General features: G+C 36.7%; 1 protein-coding gene across 1 annotated transcript in view; it reads left to right on the forward strand.

The window, feature by feature from the left end:
* The window catches only part of LOC139709206 (CUB and sushi domain-containing protein 1-like), a gene marked incomplete at its 3' end in the record, with an annotated part of 27,703 nt that extends 3,748 nt beyond the window's left edge, over positions 1-23,955 (forward strand). Inside the window, exons 4-9 of the mRNA XM_071621155.1 lie at positions 1,245-1,319; positions 6,245-6,607; positions 9,465-9,809; positions 17,464-17,808; positions 19,098-19,406; positions 23,606-23,955. Of these exons, the coding sequence (XP_071477256.1) occupies positions 1,245-1,319; positions 6,245-6,607; positions 9,465-9,809; positions 17,464-17,808; positions 19,098-19,406; positions 23,606-23,955 (1,787 nt within the window). The remainder of the gene's footprint in view (positions 1-1,244; positions 1,320-6,244; positions 6,608-9,464; positions 9,810-17,463; positions 17,809-19,097; positions 19,407-23,605) is intronic.

The following is a 23,955-nucleotide window of genomic DNA, read 5'->3' on the forward strand; positions in this document are numbered from 1 at the left end:
CTGGATATCATGAGGGGTGTCCAACGAGATACGTTTGTGTTGCTTTCTCTAATAGATCTATACCTCAGTCAGAAGAAATGTTTATGTTGTGCTTCGGTTGATAAAACAAAATCTGTATCATAACTACAAGTAGATGGTATGGATATATCACTTAGATGCGAACGTGTAGAAGGCAAAATTTGTTTATTCATTTTTCATTTATTAATTCATTTGTCAAATCATATTGGCGTTCAATGACTCGAAATAAATAATACTTGACTGCGTCTTTATAAACAATAAATCTGTCTTCAGTAAAAACTCTGATTTCACGTTACAGTTATAATTAAAGATCTAAATATTTACCAGCAATATTGAACTAGTAGTGATGCATTGTAGGGTAATTATTTATTTATACATTTCTGCACACTCCCTGTCATACTTGTAGGATGAACAAAATATTGGTTACTAATATATCTTCATGTTGTTGGTGTTTTAAAGAACGAAAGAAGAGAGAGATTTTCATGTAATACAGTTTTTTTTTTTCATCTACAAATTTGTATACCCAAAGCGTGGAAGCTTTAAAATAGGTGGCCTACATTTGGCTCACATGCTATTTTGTCAATTAAATTAAGGATTGTGTGGGTGTGTGATATTTCTGCAATTACCACTTTACTTAAGATTTAACAAATTCTACTGTTATTTTGACTACTGTCGTTAAGTGGAAAGTTCATCCTGATATAGAATACTGCTTTATATGAAAGCAGAAAAAATCACAAGTAAATAAATGAAAATTTGGAGAAAATTCGGACACACACACAATATCTAACTGTTAAAGTTCAGAAAAATAAGACAAGTTGTCAGCGTTGTCACGCATGGGTGTTGAGCTGCAGCTCAGAGTTCGCTTTATATAGAAAAAAGTACGAGCATTTTTTTTTCTCCCGAGAAAGAAAAAAATGAGACTGCTTTTTGTTGTTTTCGTTTTCATGTGAGGCTATGAAATGGATGTGCCCAACTTCTCTAGAATCCCAAAGTTCTTTCGATTGTACCTCCAATGCAATGACAGCAAAAGGACTGAGAAGATTAGTGATCACAGCAACTTTAATAACTAATGGTGTGTGTGTGTGTGTGTGTGTGTGTGTGTGTGTGTGTTGATTTCGGCTAAAATTGGATATTCCTTATACAAATATATTTCGCCATATGATATTTTTACATAATTGTGACGAGTGTCCTTTTTCTTCCCCAAAATACACCTTAAAATGCATTAGAAACCCCTGAAGCCTCCACCACCAGTGCTCTACAAAAGTCGTCTGCCCCTCAACCAGTGACTATAATAGCAAAAGGTGAGTTCTATTCTTCCTCCCCGTGCATGCATCGTGTGCATTCATAATCAATTTATGATAATGACCTTACCTGAGAGGGATACGTCATAATATATTGCACCAGTGACTTGCGAGATCTGTAGGACTGGCAGTCTTCAAGGAGTCACATCCTCTTTTCTATAGTTCCGGGGGAAAAAAAAAAAAAAGTCCAATGTTTTATCATTGTCACTCCAATCCAGTTGGCACTGACATTTTAGATAATTGTTGCTTATATAATATTCAGATATAAAATCATTCAAACTGTATTATTTTTTTTTACCCAAGTGCAAATGAAAAGTTTTGTAAGCCAGGTATTGCGATAGTTAGCCATAGATATGGTTATATTATGAGAGATCAAGTATATGGCAATATTTTGAGAAGGCTTTTTAAAGGCCTACTCTGGATCTCGATACTGTGATATAATATTTATACTGATTGCCTATTATGTAATTAGTAAGTAAGTTATTAGTAAATAATCGAACAGATTTTGCATTTGGTGAAGGAAACTTTTCAACACCATTTGGGGAATATTTCTTATCAAGATAAATGCGTAATCCAAATGATGTGAAATTATCATTGACGACATACAATATCTGCATATCTATCCATAACACTAAACAGCATTTCCAACCTGTAAGTCATAACTTGACAGTGATTCAATTAAGTAGTTATAAAGATAACAGGGTCTGATGCCACCGCATTGCACACTTCATAGTGAACATAAAACAAAATGATAGAACTGAGACGGAAAAAAGAGTGTCAACATCACAGTAGTTCTTACCAGCAATTTCTATGGGTATCACTTCGGATACAGTCGTTCCTGAACGCGAAGTGTGTAAGATTAATGAGATTTTAAAAACATGATGAACCTCTACATGAAATCAGTGATAGCCCTAATCTGATGTAGGAAATGAAATAGATTCTCCATAATACGAAATTGTACTCTTGTTTGTATCTCGGGTATTTCAGGTAAAAAAACAAATAAAACAAACAAACATCAGTTTCTATCATGTCACGATGGGATTAGCTATAGGAACTTCTACGTATGTTTTTTTTTCTCATTTCTAGTCACGACAGATGATGTCTCCGGAGGACAAACGTTCAGCTTGGAATCTGGTCAAAATACCACCATCTCATCTCCTAATTATCCCCTGCATTACGACAGCAACGCTGATATTACCTGGATGGTGTCTGTTCCAGAGGGGTGTGGCATTACTTTGCGCTTTGTTACTTTTAACACTGAGCGATCTTATGACAAACTCACAATCGCAGATAACCCTGACTTCTCTGAAGTAGCCGATGAGTTTTCAGGGCAACTTGTCCCAACCCGCCATGAGTATAACTTCAGCTCTGCCTGGATCAGGTTTCGCTCTGACTCGGTAATAACCTCAGATGGATTCGAGGCAATCATTTCAGCAAGATGCACTGAAGGTTAGAGCAGTCCTCTTTATAACAGTTTATAACAGCTTCTGCAAGTTTATCTGTCTGGAAAAATACATGATGCTAGTGTATAATTCTAACTACTGATTTTACAGGCACCCTGTTTAATATCTGCCATCTTCAGATTTGTCATTTTTATTTTCTGCAGTTTGGCATGCTTCCCCTATATTAGAATTGACCAAAGAGGCAGACTTTCAAATTGAGCTTGATAGCCAAAATAATGAAGCCTAAAGGGGAATTCCCCATGGATTTTTATTTTTGATATAGAAGCAGAAAATTAGAGAGACGGACAGGAAAAATGTCAGCTAATTCTGATTTGAACGTAACGTAAATACTTACGTAATACAAACGTAATACTTGCTAACTTTCTTAATTCATTCGAGCTTTCGGCTCGAGGCCTTCTTCAGGATTTATAAAACACAGAATATACAGTAAAATGGTGACAATGAAAGATGATGTCAATGCAATGAGGAATATTATTTACTGTATATTAGGAGATTTCAACCAAAAGGTGCTAAATCCACGATGATGGGTTTAGCGCCTTTTGGAAGCAAGCTCTTTTATGTATAGAAAAATGTTTATGTAACGGGTAATACAATGTGTCTAATCATGGCATTTGATTTCACATAATAAATAGACGTATAATTACTTATGCGAATATGGGCAGGAAATGAATACTTATTAGATCGGTTGAATATTATTTCAAACGCCTACACGATACAATGCATCCACCACCTAGGAATTGCAAGTTTGACCCAATATTTCTTGCATATCTATAAACGTATGGTATGTGTGTGTTTGTAGTAACATCACTACTCTTATCATGCTTGATATGAGCTCAGGTTTTGACACAGTCGATCATGCTATTCTGATTGAAAGATTGAGATATTTGGGCATCAAAGGAACTGTTCTTGATTTGTTTATATCCTACTTATGTGATCGATCTCATTATGTCAAAATTGGCGATTCTACCTCTGTGTAACCCCTTGTAAAACTATGACAAAGTTTGGTGTACCTCAAGGTTCTGTTGGAGGCCCGCTGCTTTTTTCTCTGTATATGCAACCAATTAGAGAAGTATTTCGCAAGCATTGTATTAGATATCATTGTTATGCGGATGATATACAACTTTATTTGTCTTTTAAATCCACTGTGTCTTCATTGTCATCCGCCATTGCAAAACTCGAAGCATGTTTTGCAAGACCTAAAAATCTGGCTTACATCTAATGGTCTTAAACTAAATGATGATAAATCTGAGTTTCTGTTATTGGGCTCAAAGCATATGTTAAGCAAAGTTGATTATCAATCATGTCATGTCAACATCGGTAGTACTTGCATTACTCCGTCGAAAACAGCCCGTAATTTTGGTGTCATATTTGATCAGGAAATGTCATTTCGAAGTCATGTAACTCATATTCAGCGGAATGTTCGATATCAGTTGCGTAATTCAAGTTTCATAAGGAAATATTTGTCTAAATATGCCGCTGAGATTCTTATTCATGCTTTGATTTCTTCTCGGTTGGATTTTTCGAATTCATTGTTATGTAATCTTCCAAAAAAAAAAAAAGATGTCACAAAACTTCAACGGTTGCAAAATTCTGCTGCCCGATTGTTAACTTTTACTAATAAGTTTGATTCCATATCACCAGTTCTCCGTTCCTTGCATTGGCTACCTGTAGAAAAAAAGGATTATTTTCAAGATTCTGTTATCAGTACATCATTCAGTTCATTCTTTCTCCCCCGTATACATAAGTAATTCTGTTCAAAAATACAATCCGACATGAAGGCTACGTTCATCATCAGATACATTCATACTCCAAACACCCAAAGTAGAACATGGGTATGGTGATCGTGCTTTTTCCGTTATGGGACCAAAACTGTGGAATCAGTTGCCTCTTCAGTTAAGGGAACTGTCATCTACAGAGTCATTCAAATCCAACCTTAAAACTTATCTGCTCCTTTCATACTGAGGACTGTAATTGCTGTATGTCATTAATGTTGGATCAATGTTTTAATTGGTATATGTTGTATTCTTTATTTGGTATATATTTGTTTTTGTTTACCATTTACTTCTTTGTTGAAATGTTTGAATATGTATATATGCATGTAAATATCTTTTCATTTCTGAAGCGCCATGAGCACTGAAGAGTGGACCTGTGCGCTATACAAGTAGCCACTATTATTGTTGTCATTATTATCTGTAACGATGTGTACAATTCCTTGTGGACATGTATGTTTTGAATTTGTAGAAAAAAGCGCATGTGCTAGAATACAAATTCTTAGTTCTCAACTTTGTTTTAGTATTCAGTTCCCTGCAATATCTAAAAATGCATTGCTAAGTATCCCAAACTAAAACATCCTTTTATATCCTAACCGTTACACAGCTAAATATCATTTGGAAAAATCGAAAACTTATTAGCGCACAAAATTTATCAAACATCATGGACCAGATATAGAACTTGTTGTAAGATGACCTTAAAGACGAAGTGTTTCCCCTGGCAATTTTTAATAATTTTATACAAATATATATATATATATATATATATATATATATATATATATATATATATATTCATAGATATATGTAATTATTTTTTTAAAAAAAGAGTCTCAAATATGCCATGGATCCATCTAGAAGTTTTTTTTTTTATTAAAAAGTTTTCGGTCTGCCTCAGACCTTTGTCAGTGTAAAGTGTGTTTACACTGACGAAGATCTGTGGCAGACCGAACATTTTGTTTGATACTCTTTCTTCTTATAATTACAACATTCGAAGTCCAACACGTGGAAAGTTCCAAGATGCCAAGACGAACATTATATATATATATATATGTGTGTGTGTGTGTGTGTGTGTAATGCTTATAAAATCATTTTGCAATATCTCTATTGCAGTCACACCCCAACTGTTGTTGAGCACAATATCAATGTTCATAGGCTCTAAAATTAGCATCACTTCTTGTAATTAAGATATGGCTTCGAATGCTAAATCAATATTTACATTCCTTTTCTGCCTTCTCCTCTCTAACTCAGGTACCCCCTTCTTTTTCCCTTGACTGTTTTTTTTTTCTATGGTACATGTTCTATGCATATCATTTTGATCACAAAATTTGTTTGTTTGCACGTGAGATTTAAGCATTTTCTGTTGTTACTGTTCTTTTAGTTCCATTCTAAATTTCGATATTCCATAAACACTCTGTTACTCTGAGACCGTCACCCCAGTTAAGCCCACAGTTATATATGACAGTCTCCTCCCCTTGTACCTCAAATAAAGTTTACATATATATTTTATGATAATATTTCTTTTATGTTTGCCTATCCGTGCTCATGTTGAGAGACTTTAGTTATTACTAATTTGTCAAATCATGAGTTACTATCTTTATTTCATGACATTTATTTTTTCATCTGTACAAGAAAATACATAAAGCAAGCAGTTTCGGGAAACTTCTTATGATTTTCACTGTCTTATTTCTAGTTACGACAGATGTCTCTGAAGATCAAACAATCAACCTGGAATCTGGCCAAAATGCCACCATCTCGTCCCCTTATTATCCCCAACCATACGACAGCAACACTGACATTACCTGGATGGTGTCTGTTCCAGAGGGGTGTGGCATTGATTTGCACTTTGTCACTTTTAGTACCGAGCGTTTCCATGACAGTCTCACAATCGCAGACAACCCTGAATTCTTCGAAGTGGCCGATGAGTTCTCAGGGCGACTTGACCCAGCAACTAGCACTGAGTATGACTTCAGCTCTGCCTGGATCAGGTTTTACTCTGACTCATCAGTAACATCAGATGGATTCGAGGCAATCATTTCAGCAAGATGTATCGATGGTAAGAAGATACTCTCATTCGCAGGTGTATAATTTTCATTACTAGTCTCACTCGACCGCCGATCGGTTTAGTTTTCGAGTTCTTCAGTGGTGTGGTTTTCCACAGTTTTTCGTGCATCTTTATAGCAACCAGTTGGCTTCTAATATAGTACATGGAGACATCTTATACGAATCAACACGAAACAAGTACTAGTACACCACAATACGAAGTTCAAAGGTTAGCCATTTGAAAAATGCGGACTTTGATACGGCAAATTACGATACCCCCTCTTAAAATAATACATAGACCAGTGTAGACTGAATTATATTTCGAATATCACAATGAAGAGAGTTCCAAATATTGGGGGCGGTGTGTCTGATAGGTTTCATAGCTTAGGATTAGACACATGAAAACTTGTCAGATTGTCTTTTAGAATAAGAGTGTACATCCTTGTTCAACTGAAATAATGAAAAATTGTCAGATTGTCTTTTAGGATAAGAGTGTACATCCTTGTTCAACTGAAATAATGAAAAAAAAAAGAAGGAAAATAGTACACTGACCGTTACGAAAACGAAATACAAAGAGTGAATTGTCAATCTTTATTGTTCTTCTTATTATGGAAATGAATAAAATTTGTCTTTTATTTGATATTAAGTAATGATATATTATTGTTAAACCATGTTGACAATTTAGTATTAGGGGTTCGTAGGAGTGACTGAAAAATCTAAATTGGAACAGACTGCTTTGGTATCGTCGGCAAAATAGAATGTATTGCAGTAATAACGCTGAATTTGAAATATCATTGAAATACACCGAGAATGGTAAGGGGTCCAATATAGAGCCTTGTGGGACACGACATTGTACAGGTAATAATTCAGAGTTGATTGATTCAATGTTTCGGAGCTTGGGTATTTTTTTTTTCAAGATCATCGTGTCACGACCAGGGAGAGCCTGGTGGTAGTGTCGCTGTACGGAACTTGAGAAGTAGATGACAGGTTCGAGTCCCTCTTGGGGGTTTTCCGACATGTTTATTAATTTATAGCTCAGCACCTGCGATCTTGAATTAGACTTGTAGAGGGAGACAAATTGAAGAAACTCATACCTAAATGATTATTTAAACTGTCGACCATAAAATTACGGTTAAAGTTTGCCTACGGGATGTTGAAAACGGACAAGGAGAGAAAGGAAGAACATAGCAAGTCTTACAAAGGGTATATTTTATTCAATAAAGTGTTGTCGTGAGTATGAATTGGATCTCACAATAAACGTCATATTATCAACTCTCCCTGCACAGGTAACCTTATACGCAGTGTCTCTCTTCGCAATCTTAAATGTGACCATGCACCTCAAAACGAACATAAAGTCGCACACACTGATTTTGCATGAGGACTGAAAATAAGTGAAATGGGTCAACCTAGCCGAACTTGACGTTTTCATATTTTCTGAAAGAGCGGGTCTTCTTTTACATTATGCTAAAATTTGGTATCATAAAACGGGCAGGAAAGTGTGTTTTTTGAGCAGTTTATCTCGAACATTTTTGGTAGAATAGTGTGATTAGGTGTGTCTTTAGAATCCCTTTTTCATTTCTGAAAAACCTTGTCCACACTCTTCACTTTCAACTCTAATAACTTTTGAAAGAATAGTGCTACTGCTTTGAAAGTTGGCATTAATTATGGACAGCATGTGTTAATGAGGCATGCTTAATTTCAGTTTAATCTGATAATCCCTTCATTGTTCTTACTCTGGTGGTTTACTTCCTGTTTTTTGTCCCATTCATCGCACAGCCAGCACAGTTTGGTAAAGATTAAGCGCTTGAATAGACACTGTACTTCAGAGCCTCTTTTCTCAGTTCACACTTTTCCTGAGTTTGTGCTTTCTTTCCAATATTTAGACAGGTTAGGAAAGTCCATTTGATTTGATTTATACATCATTTTAAAGCTTAAAGTCTGCTCTTTCAGAATATGGTCTTAACTAAAAACTCATGTCTGGCGACTTTTTGTTTGTTTTGAGGTGCAGGGTCACAAATCATGTAATTAAAAACAAATAAATCCTTGCAGCAATATATCACTCGAAAAATAATCCAATTCCTTTATTCATATTTATATCGCCACCATATCCCATTCTTAAGTGACATCACTTCGTGTGAGTTATGAGTAAATGTAGCTACAAATGCATAATCACCATCAACATCCTTTTTCTCTTTTCTCTCAAGTTCAGGTATCTTGCGTGTGTATAGTTTTTATGCTTATAAATAAAATTGATCACCAAATTCATTGTACATGTATGTTGTTGAGTCTCACGATTTCGTTGTTGTTGTTGTCGTCTTTTCTTCAATTCTGATTTGAGTTTTGAATTTTAGGAATAAAGTCATCAATGATCATTCTTGTCAAGCACACTGCTTTATTGATGACGGTCTCCTCCATTGCACCTCAAAATGTTTACATGTTAATATTATTTCTTTCGAGTATTTTCATATCTTTTCATTACCTAATTTGTACTTTGCATAATGTTTGTATGAAAAATATAAAAATTATGTTCATTTTGTTACTCATTATCACATACATTTTGTTAATTTATGGGTTTTGGTGCAATTATTACAAATAATATGTTGAGCTTATACATTGTATATAATTTTCTCTACTTATTTGATGGAAATGTTAATGAATTTGAACTATGTAATGATTAAGTTAGCTGGTAAGCTAATGGTTAAGTTAGCATTAATTGCCACATCAATATTACACTATCGTCGGTAATCAATCACCCGCAAATAGACAGAGCAAACCGAAACAAAGAATAACAAATTGAAAAAGTCCACAAGACTTTGGGGAAGTGTTTTTAAATATTATTGTTTTCTCTTTCTTATTTCATTTTACCACAGAAGAACACAGATTCAACCTGGAAGCTGGCCAAAATGTCACCATCTTATCTCCTAATTATCCCCAACCTTACGAGAGCAACGCTGATATCACCTGGATGGTGTCTGTTCCAGAGGGTTGTGGCATTGATTTGCACTTTGTCACTTTTAGTACCGAGAGTTTCCATGACAGTCTCACAATCGCAGACAACCCTGACTTCTCTGAAGTAGCAGATGTGTTCTCAGGGCAACTTCCCCAATCAAAAAGCACTGACTATGACTTCAGTTCCGCCTGGATCAGGTTTACCTCTGATTCGTCAGTATCCTCAGATGGATTCGAGGTGATCGTTTTAGCAAGATGCATAGATGGTAAGAAGATGCTATAATTTGTAGGTGTATTATATCCCTTAATTACTCGACTGCCAATCAGTGCAGTTTCTGCGTTCTTCGGTGGTTTGACTATGTGATTTTCTACAGTTTGTTGTGTATCTTTTAGCAGTCGTGGTTTGCTGGCATATTGTAGATAATGTCATGTCGTCGGCGTTTTCACGAACCGACGCTATTTCGTTTTTGAGCGAAAATGCAATTCTGAGAAAATCGCGTTTAAAGATCTCACAAGATTTAGACAACGTTTTCAATGACTTTTCCTGTCTTGTGTGTGAAAATTTTGACAGGGTGATGAGAGTGGAAGTTGTTCTTCCTATCCATAGTGTAATTTTAGTGTGAATCCAAAAAATTTACGATATTTCTGTCTTCAAACTCACTGCGTCGGTTCGTAAATCCATCGTTTCTTGCGCGCACCATAGGTTATGTACTTAAGCGCGGGTCTCACGAACCGACGTAAGTTGTATTACGCCGGTTCGTGAGACCCGCGCTGTAGGGCCTGCACAATAGGTAACGTGCAATACGCGTGTATTTACGAACCGTCGCTATTTCATTTTCGTATGTGTTTACATACAAATACTATTAGGGCTATACCTGCTTATCAACAATAACCTTATTAATTGAAATTAATTGTCATGTAATGATTGTTGTGATGATTATAATACATTTAGTGATAATTAAGATGATAATAACAAGCCAGTTTCTCTTGATTGTTCTAAAAAGCGTGTTGTCATTGTTTTCATCTTCATTTACAGTAGTACATTGTTATTAGAGCTGTCGTTGATCGTTCCAAAGATTTCTTTGCCCCTCTTTTTTTGTGGATATATTATTTAACACTTTTGCATGTGGACATCTATCATTTGGTAATACATGTACTCGGTATACTGTGTTTCATATTGTTTACTTTTTACTGTTTTTTAATACTTTTTTAACTTACTTTTTTATTATTTCACATTATTTTTGATTCAAATTCAGTTCACTTCTTTCATAATTATGAATGTTTTTTCTAAGATGAAGGATACCGCCAAAAATTGGGAAAAAGACGTGCCAGTCAGTAATAATTACTTGCATTTACTCATCTTTCATACTCATGCACTCTGTTATTTGTGACTTTTACTTTGTCACAATTTTTATCGGTGTCATTATTGTCATTTGGCTCGCATGCGACTTTACTCATAATTCCTCATTTTCCATCTTTCTCTATCCTGGTCAACAGATTCTATGATAGCTGCACTTGATATGAAAACAAAAAAAAACTCATCCTGCATGCACTCTTCGAAACTGATAAACTCCTAAAAATACAAAAATATCAACACTATCAGAATTTCAAGCTTCATTTTAAATATATAATAATGGTCATGTTTTATTATGCCTTTTGCAGCAATATATTGAAGAGGTACATTATGTAATCGAAGAAACATAGGTCCTCAATAAAATATCAAATTTGAATTATTCAGAGATGAGTAATGACAATGGGAAGGATAACAATTGTGGAAGAGCTCCATAAATCAATAAATATCTAATGGCAAACGGAGATGGAATCAAGATTCAAGAATATGTGTAATTCAAGTTCATTATTATATCAGTTCTTGTGTGTTCACAAAAAGAGGAACACGGTTCGAACATGCACACCAAATCTTACATCGTACATTTACATCTATAGAGTGCGGACGGAACATATACAAGAGAAAGAATAACATTCTCAAATTAACATATCAAGCATAACTATGTATATGAACACACAAAGATGTTGCTGCATATGCATGAAGCTTGAGAGTGCTGCAACACCCATATGCTCAGATAAAAACTTGATGTATATCATACAAAAGAGAAGATGTACTGCATGTACATGTAGTTACACTATTCACAGGACAGTAGAGAAAAAGCAAGAGAGAGAGAGAAGGAAATGGGTGTCTAAAATAGGTAGATGTAAGGAGTGCTAAGCCAATTAAGTCTCTAATAGAAGTCATACATATACAGTATAAGGAAACAAATTAATCACAACATAAATGATCGTGCTCCTGTTATCCAATAATTAGCATCTAAAAATGTGTGTAGGAAGCCCATATCAGCCTTTCGCCCCGTAGGCTTGTTACATATGAGAAAAGAGAAATTTTGGCCGACCCCCCCCCCTGTGAATCCTTAATCCACCAGTACTATAAACACATTCTGAGAATGTGTCTTAGTACATGTACTAGCAAATTCACAAGAGGGGTGGGGAAATTCGGCCAAAATGTGTGTGGCTAAAATAATAAAAAAGAAAGGTCATCAGCAAAACTACGGGGTGGATGCAGACGAATTTTCATGTGATGACTAAAAAAAAAATGCAGCTAAAGGGGGAAAAAAAAAAGGACGGTGGAGAGTGGCCAAGGCTAATTTGACTCCTTCCCCCCCCCCCCCACCAAAAAACAAACAAGCAAACACCACTGTTTTACAGCACCTTTAAAGGACTCTTAATTTTTTGTTTTTTAAAAACAAACGTCTCGAAGTAAAGAATTCCATATTGTAGGCGAAATGTAGACCGATACAGTGTATAAAGTGTCCATCCCAAGCTATTAAAGAAAAAAAAAACAGATTATGAATATCATTTAAAGTAAGAATTTCAGTGTGTTTAATCATCTTCAGTTGAGTTGCAAATGACATGTACATATTTAATAAGAGCAGTAAACTTCGAAGCGCTCCCAAGCCCTTCTATATTTAATTATTCATGTGTAAAGGTAGTGCCAGGGCACTCCGGTGGTCTAGTGGTTATGACGCTGGTCTAGTAATCCAGAGGTCGTGGGTTCGAATCCCGCTTGGGCTGCCTGTGATTTTTTTTTCACAGCAGCCTACAAACTGCATACTGCAGTTGCGTGCGTTACTACGGATGGAGACAAATTAATAATCTATTATTTTAGTATACAATGTTTGACATCCTTTTTGCAATCACTTTCTTTAATTGTAAATTTAGAGACATAATGAATTATTATTAAAAGAAATCATATTTATGTATTTTGTTGTGAGTTTGCATGGGAACATACACGTATCATAATTTACAGTTTTAGTTAAATAAAGAACATCTTATAACAGAACTGTCTAGTGATGGTTGAATAATTATGTAAATTTGTTATAAGTCCTATCAGTTACATGGAGTGCATGTTCCCATATTTATAAGAATCATACGTGACACATTCAGAGTGGGTTGAAGACAACAAAATAATAAATAAATGAATAAAGGAGAATAGAACTTACTCTGATTACAGCATCATCTAATATTGCCATTGTGCACTTAGAAATCTATCAAGATTTATCACAAGGTTATGATTACCACACAAAACCTTCAAGATTTATTATCATGAAATACATACCAATGAACACTTAAAAAAAATCTAACATTCCATATCCACATGAAGCTTTCCTTGATATAAATGTCTCTCTGTAGTGTTATTAAAGTGTAGCAAAATTGTAATAACGACATCACAGAATGGAATGCATTATTTTCATCTTCAATCTTAGAATCTTCTTTCATGTTTCCACTTTACAATCACATTTCACTGTAGATATACCATCCTTATGTTGTCGCCCTTCATCCCAATTTCTCCCTTCTATCCTATCTGTAGATTGTCCTCTTTTCGAAGCCATTGTATTCACATTCCTTGATGATCAGCACGATGCTGTACCTTTTTTTTCTTCTCTGAAACAGTCCAGCTCTTCGCTACTGCATGGCATCAGTCATCTGAAAGAAAAGACAGAAATTAAGAACTTTCGATTAAAATCAAACATCATGATACAAGATACAACTTTCATTTTGAGAAAAAGAAATCAGCCAACAAAACTGTAGTTGTAATTTTTTTGCTCTATTTATATTAAACATAAAACAAAATGGTATACAGGATCAAAGAATGTCAAAAAAATACTGCTGTTCGTCTTTGATGCATATTCAAATTGTCTCGCCTTTTACATATTTTAATGATGCAAGATCTTATGTCTAGCACTTAGTAAGTCTCATGTAGAAATTAAATTATATTCACATGAATAAATCTACATGTCCTTGTAAACAAGGCATTGCTTTGAAAAAGCTGAATATTACTAACTGCATTTGGGAAACAGTCTACGACAATCAAACTTGGTTATTATCCGAGACTTTAACATCTTAATTAGACCTAGACTCTACATTACCATTGTATTCACATCCGTTGATGATGTACACGACCTTGTACTTTTCCTTTTCTTTTCTGAGACAGTCCAGTTCTTCGCTACTACATGGCACCAGTCATCTGCAAGAAAAGAAAGAAATTAAGAACTTTTGATTAAAATCAAACATCATGGTACAAGATACAACTTTAATTTTGAGAAGAAAAAAAAAATCTGCCAACAAAACTGAAGTTGAATTTATTTTGCTCTATTTATATTAAACATAAAACAAAATGATAGGCCTATGCAGGATCAAAGAATGTCAAAAAATGCTGCTGTTCGTCTTTGATGCATATTCAAATTGTCTCGTCATTTACACATTTTACTGATGCAAGATATTTTGTTTAGCACTTAGTAAGTCTCATGTAGAAATTGAATTATCATTCACATGAATATAAATCTACATGTACAACTACTTGTAAACAAGGCATTGCATTGAAATAGCTGAATATTACTACATGTACCTGCATTTGGGAAACAGTCTATGACAATCAAACCTGTTTCTTATCAGAGACTGTAACATCTTAATTAGACCTAGACTCTACATTATCATTCAGCTTTTAAAGGTATTAACCATTCACCTATAAAACACTGGCATTGTCATGTGCATCATATTTCTTTGATACTGCACATATTTTCATGAAGTCTGTGCAAGAATGCAAATGAAACACGTCTGCTGTTTGGTATTTATGAAAAAAAAAAAATCACTAATCCGGAAGTCCTTGGCCTTAGGAATAACACGTGGCGAGTTAGTAGGAATTGACGTTAAAATAGAATAAGAATAGATCTACTAGATAGGCCTTTGCCTCATGAATGTCTTGTCTAATTATAGACTAAGTGAAGTCTAGACCTTTCACTTTTAAGTTACACAGAATTTATATTACTTAGATCTAGACTACATCTAGATCTAGACATCTAATACTATTAGATCTTGGCAACTTTTGTCTTTGTGACACGAAATTAACACGTCACGGATGATATTGCGGCGGTATTCAACAGGATGACAGTACCACTATTACTGAATCAGTAAGTTGACATAGATAACTAACATCAACTTGTTAACGTACATTAGAGATGGCACCATATACAATAACCGGTGACACTGACACTGACAGATCTAACGACTACGTTTAGACTAACGTTAAAGAGTTAGACTCGCCATCTCAGTAAGTCAGCCAAAGACAAAGTCAATACAGGGCTAAGTCAGTGTTACTGTTATGTTAGGCCTAACAAACATTAACGGTTACTCGGTTAGGTTAGGTTTACCAGGACTCAAGAGTCCTGGTTAAATCAGTCGAGGGACATTTCTTAGAAGTCCTTCGATTCCAAGAACAAAAAGGGTGAAAGAACAAAGGGAAAAAAGGAAAGAAGAAAGGACAAAAGATTATGTATGGCTGCTGTGGAAATCGACAGCGCTACTGTATCACTATCAATCACGCGTAAATATGTAAACGCCATTTGGTTGGGCCGCATTCACAAGTTTTAGGGAAAAAAAGCCCCACCGCTGTGCTTCAAAGGTACTCCACTCGAACTAACGTTAGACATAATGTCACATATCTACACACAGTACGGTACTAGGGCTGAATTCACAAGTGTACTATAACACTGCACTGTACAGGAAAGCCACCTAACCTGTAGAGTACTCGTAGTGTTTAGATAGTATCACTAGACCACATACACCAACGCTGCACACTGGCACTGGTCCGACGGTCCCTGACCAGGAAAAATCACTGTTGGACACTTACCAGTAACTTTTTCAGGAATGGACCAGTAAAAATTGGGGGGGGGGGGAAATGGGTGGACTCTACCTACTATTACCACTAGTCTAGATGTAGATCTAGAGCTAGACTATAGACTCTGTGTTAATTTGACTTGGTCTTATAGACTTCAGCTGATCTTAGTTTTAGTAACTGGTATTACAAGTAAAGTCTTAACTTAGACTTAATAGTTAGATCTGAAAGTTAAAGTCTAACATGTCTACCTTTATTCTTTACTCTTCTTTTGTGTTTTACTTTAAGACTTACTTTTTTTTTTTTAGTTTAGTAGGCCTACTTTGTCAATCTCATGATTTTATTTTCAACTCAAGTCAAGGCTTAGCCATCAGTGCCTTCGAGACTTTGACATCTTTCATGTCTTGCACACAGACGTTACGACTACAGTACTCAGTAGTCTCAGAAGTAACGACATAAGCTGAAAAGAAACTATAAATAATATGATTTGGGATCTAATTTGAAATTGGATGGCGTTTACAGACTAGGCTTCATAAGCATCACGCGATTGAATACATGGGACTACACTCTACCGCAATTAATGGTTATGGTAGTCCAACTAAAACTGTTATTTTGAGCATGATTTTAATAGGATTATAGCTTACCATTCACTTCACTCGTGGACAGTGGGCTGTCTTAGGCCGTCATTCATCTTTCAGAAGGTTTGGTTCTCACTCTGAGATCTGGATTAGGGCCAAAACCTAATTCTAGGCCAGTAAGTTGAACAAAGCTCAAAATAATGCAACCGCGACGGTTCGTAAAACCCGCATTGCTCTTCACCCTAGCAATTCGGGTTTCACGAACCGGCGTATCTTTACTGCGTCGGTTCGTGAAACCCCTTTTTCTCAATTTCTCGATATTTCGAGTACCGTCGTTTTTTTCTTTCTTTGATAAAATTAAGAATAATTAATTTTGTGATCTAAAATTTGGGGATTTGGTAGAGTTTTGAAAGCACTTTCATTTGGTACCAATATCTCGATTTTGAAAATTTTGACCAAAATCGAAATAGCGTCGGTTCGTGAAAACGCCGACGATGTAAATGCGAATCATTTAAATTTAATCTAAAATGAGCAAAATTGAATTGAGATCCAAATTGTACACGTTTGGGTTTTTGTGTTTCTTTATTTTTTGAACACATTTCAACACTACCTTTAACCAACATGGAAGTCAACCGAATTTAAAATCTCTTACATGATGTACATCCTAAAAAGTATCTCTAGCCAATTCTGAAAATAAGGCAAATGCCAAGCGACGTAGGATGTAAGATCCGATGTATACAGTATTATGCTTATAAATTTGATCATCAAATTCACTGTACATGTACGCACTTGAGCTTCACGATTGTCGTTGTTGTTGTTATTTTTTCTTCAGTTGTGATTTAGGTTTTGAGTTTCATAAATACCGTCATCAATGATCATTCTAGTCAAGCACACTGCTTATCGATGGCGGTCTCCCCCATTTGCACCTCAAAATGTTTACACGTGAGTTCTATTTCTTTCATGTGCATGTGTGTCTGTTCATGGAATGATAAGTTTATTTTTCATTGATTTGCCACATCATTTTTTTTTTTCATTAGTTTATCACACATTGATGAGGAAGACAGACCGAAACAAGGACAAAACTTTTAAAAGTCCACGAAACTTTTTGGGAAGTGTTTTTGAATGAATTCTTCTCTTTCCTCTTTCTTTTTGTAACAGAAGAACACACGTTCAACCTGGAATCTAGCCAGAGATCCGCCATCTTTTTCCCTAGTCATCCCATACCTTACTACAGAAACACTAGAATTACATGGGTGGTGTCTGTTCCAGAGGGCTGTGACATGACTTTGTACTTTGTCAGTTTTAGTATTTGGAGTACATATGACACGCTGACAATCGCAGACAACCCTTATTTTTCTGGAGTGGCTGATGAGTTCTCAGGGGGACATGTCCCACCAGCCAGGAACGACTATCACTTCAGTCCTGTTTGGATTAAGTTTCACTCTGATTTCTTTATAGCCTCGGTTGGATTTGAGGCAGTCATTTCAGCAACATGCCCCCATGGTAAGAACATAACTTAAATTGCATAACGTTGGTGCATAAGTTTTAGTACCTCTAAGTTTACAGCCGATCGGTTCCGTTTCTGTCTTGTTAAGGTTTTAAATGTATCATCATTTGCTGTAGTAAAGCGTTCATCTTCAAACCAACCAACAAACATCAACCATATAAAGTGAGACTTCTAAAACGAGCTGATGACAGTCTTTCGCTTCATACTACTCAGACACCATGTTCATTTCTGCTGAAATCGACTTGAACATCAACTACAATCAGCACATGTATTTATAATAGATATTCTCTCCGTTTGATAACACGTGACGTTGTTTGAAAGGCTTGTCAGTGGTGATCTATGTCGACTCACGCTTCATGACATGGCCATAACAATCATAAAGAGCAACCTTACTAGCATATTGGAGGATATTAAACGTTGTTAAATGATGTTATTACTTCAGAAACCTATTGAATTGTACAGCAACTCATGAATAAACTCTTTAATTCAACTCTCTCTAATCATCCGTATTGTAGGCATCAAATTACTGTCGTCTCTTTTAGCAACCCAGCAGAGCTTTGAGGTGGCAACATCACTGCTCCTCATTTCTTTTGACCAAAACTACTATTCACTGAGCTATTGTGACATTATGAAATTGTAGAATTCTGCAATTAAAAACAACAACAACGGAGTATGACGGAAATAAGGCTTATTGAAGAGGAATTTGTATTCAACCTATCGATTTACTAACTTTAGATAATTGTATTCTGCACAATGTCATATTTCAAGATATCGTGATATTTTCATGGCTCTTTTTTAAAAGGAAAATATAGATAATTATGTTTTGACAAGTTCATGCTCGTTTTCCACTAACTATACATTAATAAAGCTGCCAACCTTATTTTTTCATGATATTAATCATGCTTTTCTCACCGAAAACCATGAAAATATATATTTGAATGAAATTAGATTATTGTTTTCATGTAATTTAGCAGAAGTTACAACTTTCAAAATCTATCTAATTTTGTTTTTACTGAACATGATTTTTTTTTTTCAATCTGCAGAGGTTAGTAATATTGACAGGTCTGTGTCTCTCATACTTGTTACAAAAAAAAAAGAAAGAAATGGCCAATCAACAAAACAGGTTGATTTGTTTGTTCAATGTTTACTGTCACGTGTAACACTCGATTTAATGACAGTACTGGAAAGCATGCAGCCGTTGCGTTGTGTATCACCACCCTTCCTTGTGCATGCAATGGTGTTGCGCTATCTCACCTTTTTGCCCACACGATTATTTTTCACATAGTAGAAGTTGAGCCTGACCCAACATCAGTCTGTCCAAGTGGATGGTTCCCAGCAGGGTCCAAGTGCTTGCAGATAAATGACCAAATGTGGTGGACCAATGCTGCGTGGCTTTGCAATAGAATGGATGAAGTGGAACTGACAAACGGTGAGATGAGGCAGCCATCTCTTCTCTTTGTGGAAAGCGACGCAGAGTTTGACGAGCTGCAGCTTCACTTCGATGGTCTCTCTGCCTGGATAAACTGCCACAAATTTGAGGAGTCTGAATGGGTGTGTGAGACCGACGCAAACGGCACCCGCTCAAGTTATAGAAGTAAGGAAAAAGTTTTATGGCAAGATTACTCCTCACCCTATAGGTGTGCGTCCACATTACGGATGCAGGTGATCATTATGGATCTTAATCATGGGCGTAAAAGGGGGGGGGGGATGCATGTCCCACCCCCAACTCTTGGAGGAGGGGGCTGTCCTGTACAAATATTCCCTCATTGAAGTGATATGTAAGTAGTATAGGTGTACGTATAGCGTCATAAAAATATGATTCATATTTCTATTGTTCTAGAACAAAAGAAATATGAAAAGACAAAAGAATTATGAATTATGAAATATGGATTATGATATGATTTATGATAAAAAGATGGATTATGATATGATTTATGATAAAAATATGGATTATGATATGATTTATGATAAAAAGATGGATTATGATATGAATTATGATAAATCGATGAATTATGATAATAGATATGAATTATGGATATTTACATAACAATAGAAATTGGAAAGAACAAAAGAATGTATGAAATATGAAAAATGAAAGATGAATATTCATGAGATATGAATTATAGATATGAACGATGAATGATGATTATGAAATATGAATATTTATGGATCGATATGAAATATGAAGAATGAATTATGAAAAATATGCTATTGTTTTAAGAATCCGCATCATTGTTTCATCATATTCTTTTGTTCTCACATCGAGAGATATTTTCGAAGGCAATGGTCGAAATGGTCATAATGACGATTGCAATCGTATTCATGACATTTGTTTGTTTGATGACGTCACTCCGACAAGTTCGGACCTGTCCTCTGACCGACGCTCGCCCGATCGAAAACAAAAGAACTTTAAAAAACAAAGAAATACATAAAAATGGGGGCGTGTCCTCTGACCGACGCTTGCGCAAAAGCTCGGGTGCTTTTATCACGGGTGTCGCGAATGTTACGGTCCCAGTGTCGAAAACCCAAAGCTAGGCAAAGCAATGGGTGTACTGTTTAATGAATCCATGAAACGTCTTGATGCGCTCAAAGAGAATGGATATATTGTACACTATATTTGGGAATGCGAATGGAAACAATTGCGCCAAATGGCTGATGTACATCCACACATTGCACACCTTCAAATGGCTTTTAATCAACAATTAAATCCACGTGACTCGTTCTATGGCGGGAGAACTGGAGGGTGTTCGCTCTTCTACGAGGCGAAGCCCGAAGAAAAAATCCTTTACTATGATTTCACCAGTCTTTATCCCTTTATCAATAAGTTCGGCAAATATCCTGTCGGCCATCCCAGAATTATCTATTCTAACTTCCCTTCACTGTCTCGAATTTTTGGACTCGTCAAATGTAAAATATTACCTCCTAGACGTCTGTTTCATCCAGTGCTCCCCCATCGCTCAGGGGGTAAACTTACTTTCCCTCTATGCAGGACCTGTGCAGACACCTTGAATCAGGGGCCCTGCAAGCACGCAGATAGGGAGCGTGAGTTAGAAGGCGTGTGGGTATCGGAGGAACTGAAAAAAGCTGTAGAGATGGGGTATACGCAACTCCGAATGATCGAAGTATGGCACTTTGACAGGTATACAGTGTACGATCCCAAAACAAGAACGGGAGGACTGTTTGCGCAGTATATAGACAGCTTTATGAAAATAAAGCAGGAAGCCTCAGGCTACCCCGCCCATGCCAGTACTGAAGAAGAACGTGAAAAATACATTCGAGATTATTTGGCCCATGAGGGAATTCAATTAGACTCTAAAAACATCGCGAAAAACCCCGGTTTACGCGCCATTGCCAAGGGCATTGTTAATGTGCTGTGGGGGAAATTTGCTGAGAGACCAAATCTGAAACAAACGCGCTTTGTCAAAACCAGCGCTGAGTTGTTAGATTTCTTAAAGGATCGCACTATCGAATTACAAGACATTCTCGTTCTAAACGACGACATGGTAGAAATTCATTTCAATCAAGCCGAAGGCTTCGTGGACCACAACGTCAACACAAATATCATAATAGCCAGTTTCACGACGGCATTGGCGCGACTGAAATTGTATTCTGTCTTGCAGAGGCTGAACGATAGGGTCTTGTATTACGACACTGATAGTGTAGTCTTTAGAACAGACCCAACAGTACAACATCATGACCCCAAAACCGGCGATTTCGTTGGTGACTTGACGGATGAACTTGGTGAAGGCGAGTTCATTCAAACCTGGCTTTGCGGTGGTCCTAAGAACTATAGTTATCGCACCAACAAAGGCAACACCGTGTGTAAGGTGCGTGGATTTACCTTGAACGAGGCAAACTCCCTCGTTATAAACCATGACTCTATGCGCGAATTGATACAAGGTGAACCGGGATGTCTGAAGACTATTGTGGAAAATAGAATTCTCAGAGACGTAAAAAGCAAGTCCGTGTACACTTCCGAGAGAAAAAAAGACTACAGGGTAGTCTTCACGAAACGAGTTAGATTACCAGGTGGCACGACACTGCCTTATGGACACGCGGACATTCCTCGCTTATAAAGACCTCAATGTGTCTAATTGCCAATCATTCGCTGTTTATACATTGTCGCAGAAGGTGGTACTTTCTCATCAGCTCTGTACCTACCGCTGGCATTGTCGTTGCTAGGAAATCATGGATAAGTCGCGCGCATCATATATGTCCACAGTGCTCAGAAATGTACTGAAAAGTACCAATGCTGGTACAAATGTATTTTGTTTGGCGCTTTTTGTATTTCTCTTCTTTCTATTGTTTTATCTCGAGTCTTTGCTCACTAGAGATGCCCATTTGTCAAATGGAACGGTTGGGTTTGATTTTTCCTTAAATAAAACTGACGTTATCCCCGATGTCAGTTCTTTCGCGGGCGCATGATTGCAGCGCATTATACCGTTATGTTGCTCTTGAATATACCGCGTAGTTTTAACAGTTTGCTTCATATCGTCGTCTTATTCTTTTAAGAAACTTAACTGAACCCACATCTCACGTATGATAGAGTATTCCGTTCACTTACTTCGTTTGACATTTGCTCTAATTTCATTTACAGAACTTAATATCTTATTGTGTTATTCATATAGCTATATTTGTACTATTTGATGCCGTTAATTACAATGGATGCCCGACTCAAACATAGTTTTTCATGTATGGTGGTCGGACCGAGTTTTTCAGGGAAAACCGAATTCGTGAAAAGATTACTGAAAAATGCCTCGGAAATGATCGATCAACCTCCTCGCAAAATTATATGGTTTTACGGGGAGTATCAACCGTGTTACGCGGCAATGACACGATCCTTTCCGAATATTGAATTTCATGAAAATTTACCAGCAGATTTCAATGATTTGACCGACCCCTCCCGACCAGTGTTATTTGTCATCGATGATTTAATGGATGTGGCTGGTGATGACAAGAGAGTAGCCGCCTTGTTTACTAAAGGTTGTCATCATAGAAACGCGAGCGTTATTTATATCACTCAAAATCTCTTTCATCGTGGAAAGGAGTCTAGGACTATTTCATTAAACACGCAGTACTACGCTTTATTCAAAAATTGTAGAGACAAACAACAAATTGCTTGTTTAGCTAAACAGATGTATCCCTCGAAAACAAAGTTTTTTCAAGAGGCATTTATGGACGCCACAGCCGATAAATGGGGTTATTTATTCGTAGACCTTAAACCAGACACGCCGGAAGAATTTCGTCTCAGAACGAAAATATTTCCCGGTGAAGTTCAATATGTATATGTTCCTAAGATATAAATTGTCGCGTTCGTGTATTAAGTCATTTATTAGTTAAAAATGTCGCGCCGAGTGAAGACCCACGCAGTCCTGCTCAAGACCCTCGCACACTGCTCTCCTGATCAACGGAAACTTCTCATCAAGACAGCTAACAAGAACTTCATTGACGCCATCTGTGAATGTGTTTTGAACGTGATCTGCGGTAATGTCAAGCTGTCGCAATCCCACAAGAAAACTTTGACTAAGCACAAGCGAAAACTCCGTAAATTAGCGGATCGTCGTACATCTCTGGCAGAGAGAAAACGAATCTTAAACCAACGCGGAGGATTCATTGGTCTCATTGCCAGGTTGATCACGCCTGTACTCGGAACTCTCGCTTCTAACCTCTTTGCATCGCCAAAGTAGACACTGTATAGAGGTACCGCGTTGATAATGGAGAATGCGCGCAAGATGGTGCTTGTGCCACAAACTATGCTTCATTCTCTCAAAAGTCAATCTTCATCACCTACAGAGCAGCGAATCAACGAATTGGACGATCAGATTCGTTCGGTGTTGGACAGGCCCGATCTACCAGAGTATGACAAGGCGTTGTTGTATTCGCAATACTTACAGCGGTTTTTGAAAGCGACGGACAACGTTAAGAAGCCATTGTCTATTGAAGTCGTTAGCGACAGCTCAAGAGACAATGACAGCACGCATCTAGTAACTCATGGACAGAGGGTCGCGCCAAAATCTGAGGACGCAGTGGAGCGTGACATCTTGCAGCACGTGCCTAAGAATTTTGTGAAAAGAGCTTCGCAGTTGCTGGAAAAGATGAAAAGGTGCGACGATGTGGGATGGACGGACAAAGGGGAGCTGATT

Source organism: Diadema antillarum, unplaced genomic scaffold (genome assembly GCF_040938485.1).
Source record: "Diadema antillarum isolate AM-2024a unplaced genomic scaffold, OU_Dant_1.0 seq00001412_RagTag, whole genome shotgun sequence".
NCBI lineage: Eukaryota > Metazoa > Echinodermata > Echinoidea > Diadematoida > Diadematidae > Diadema > Diadema antillarum.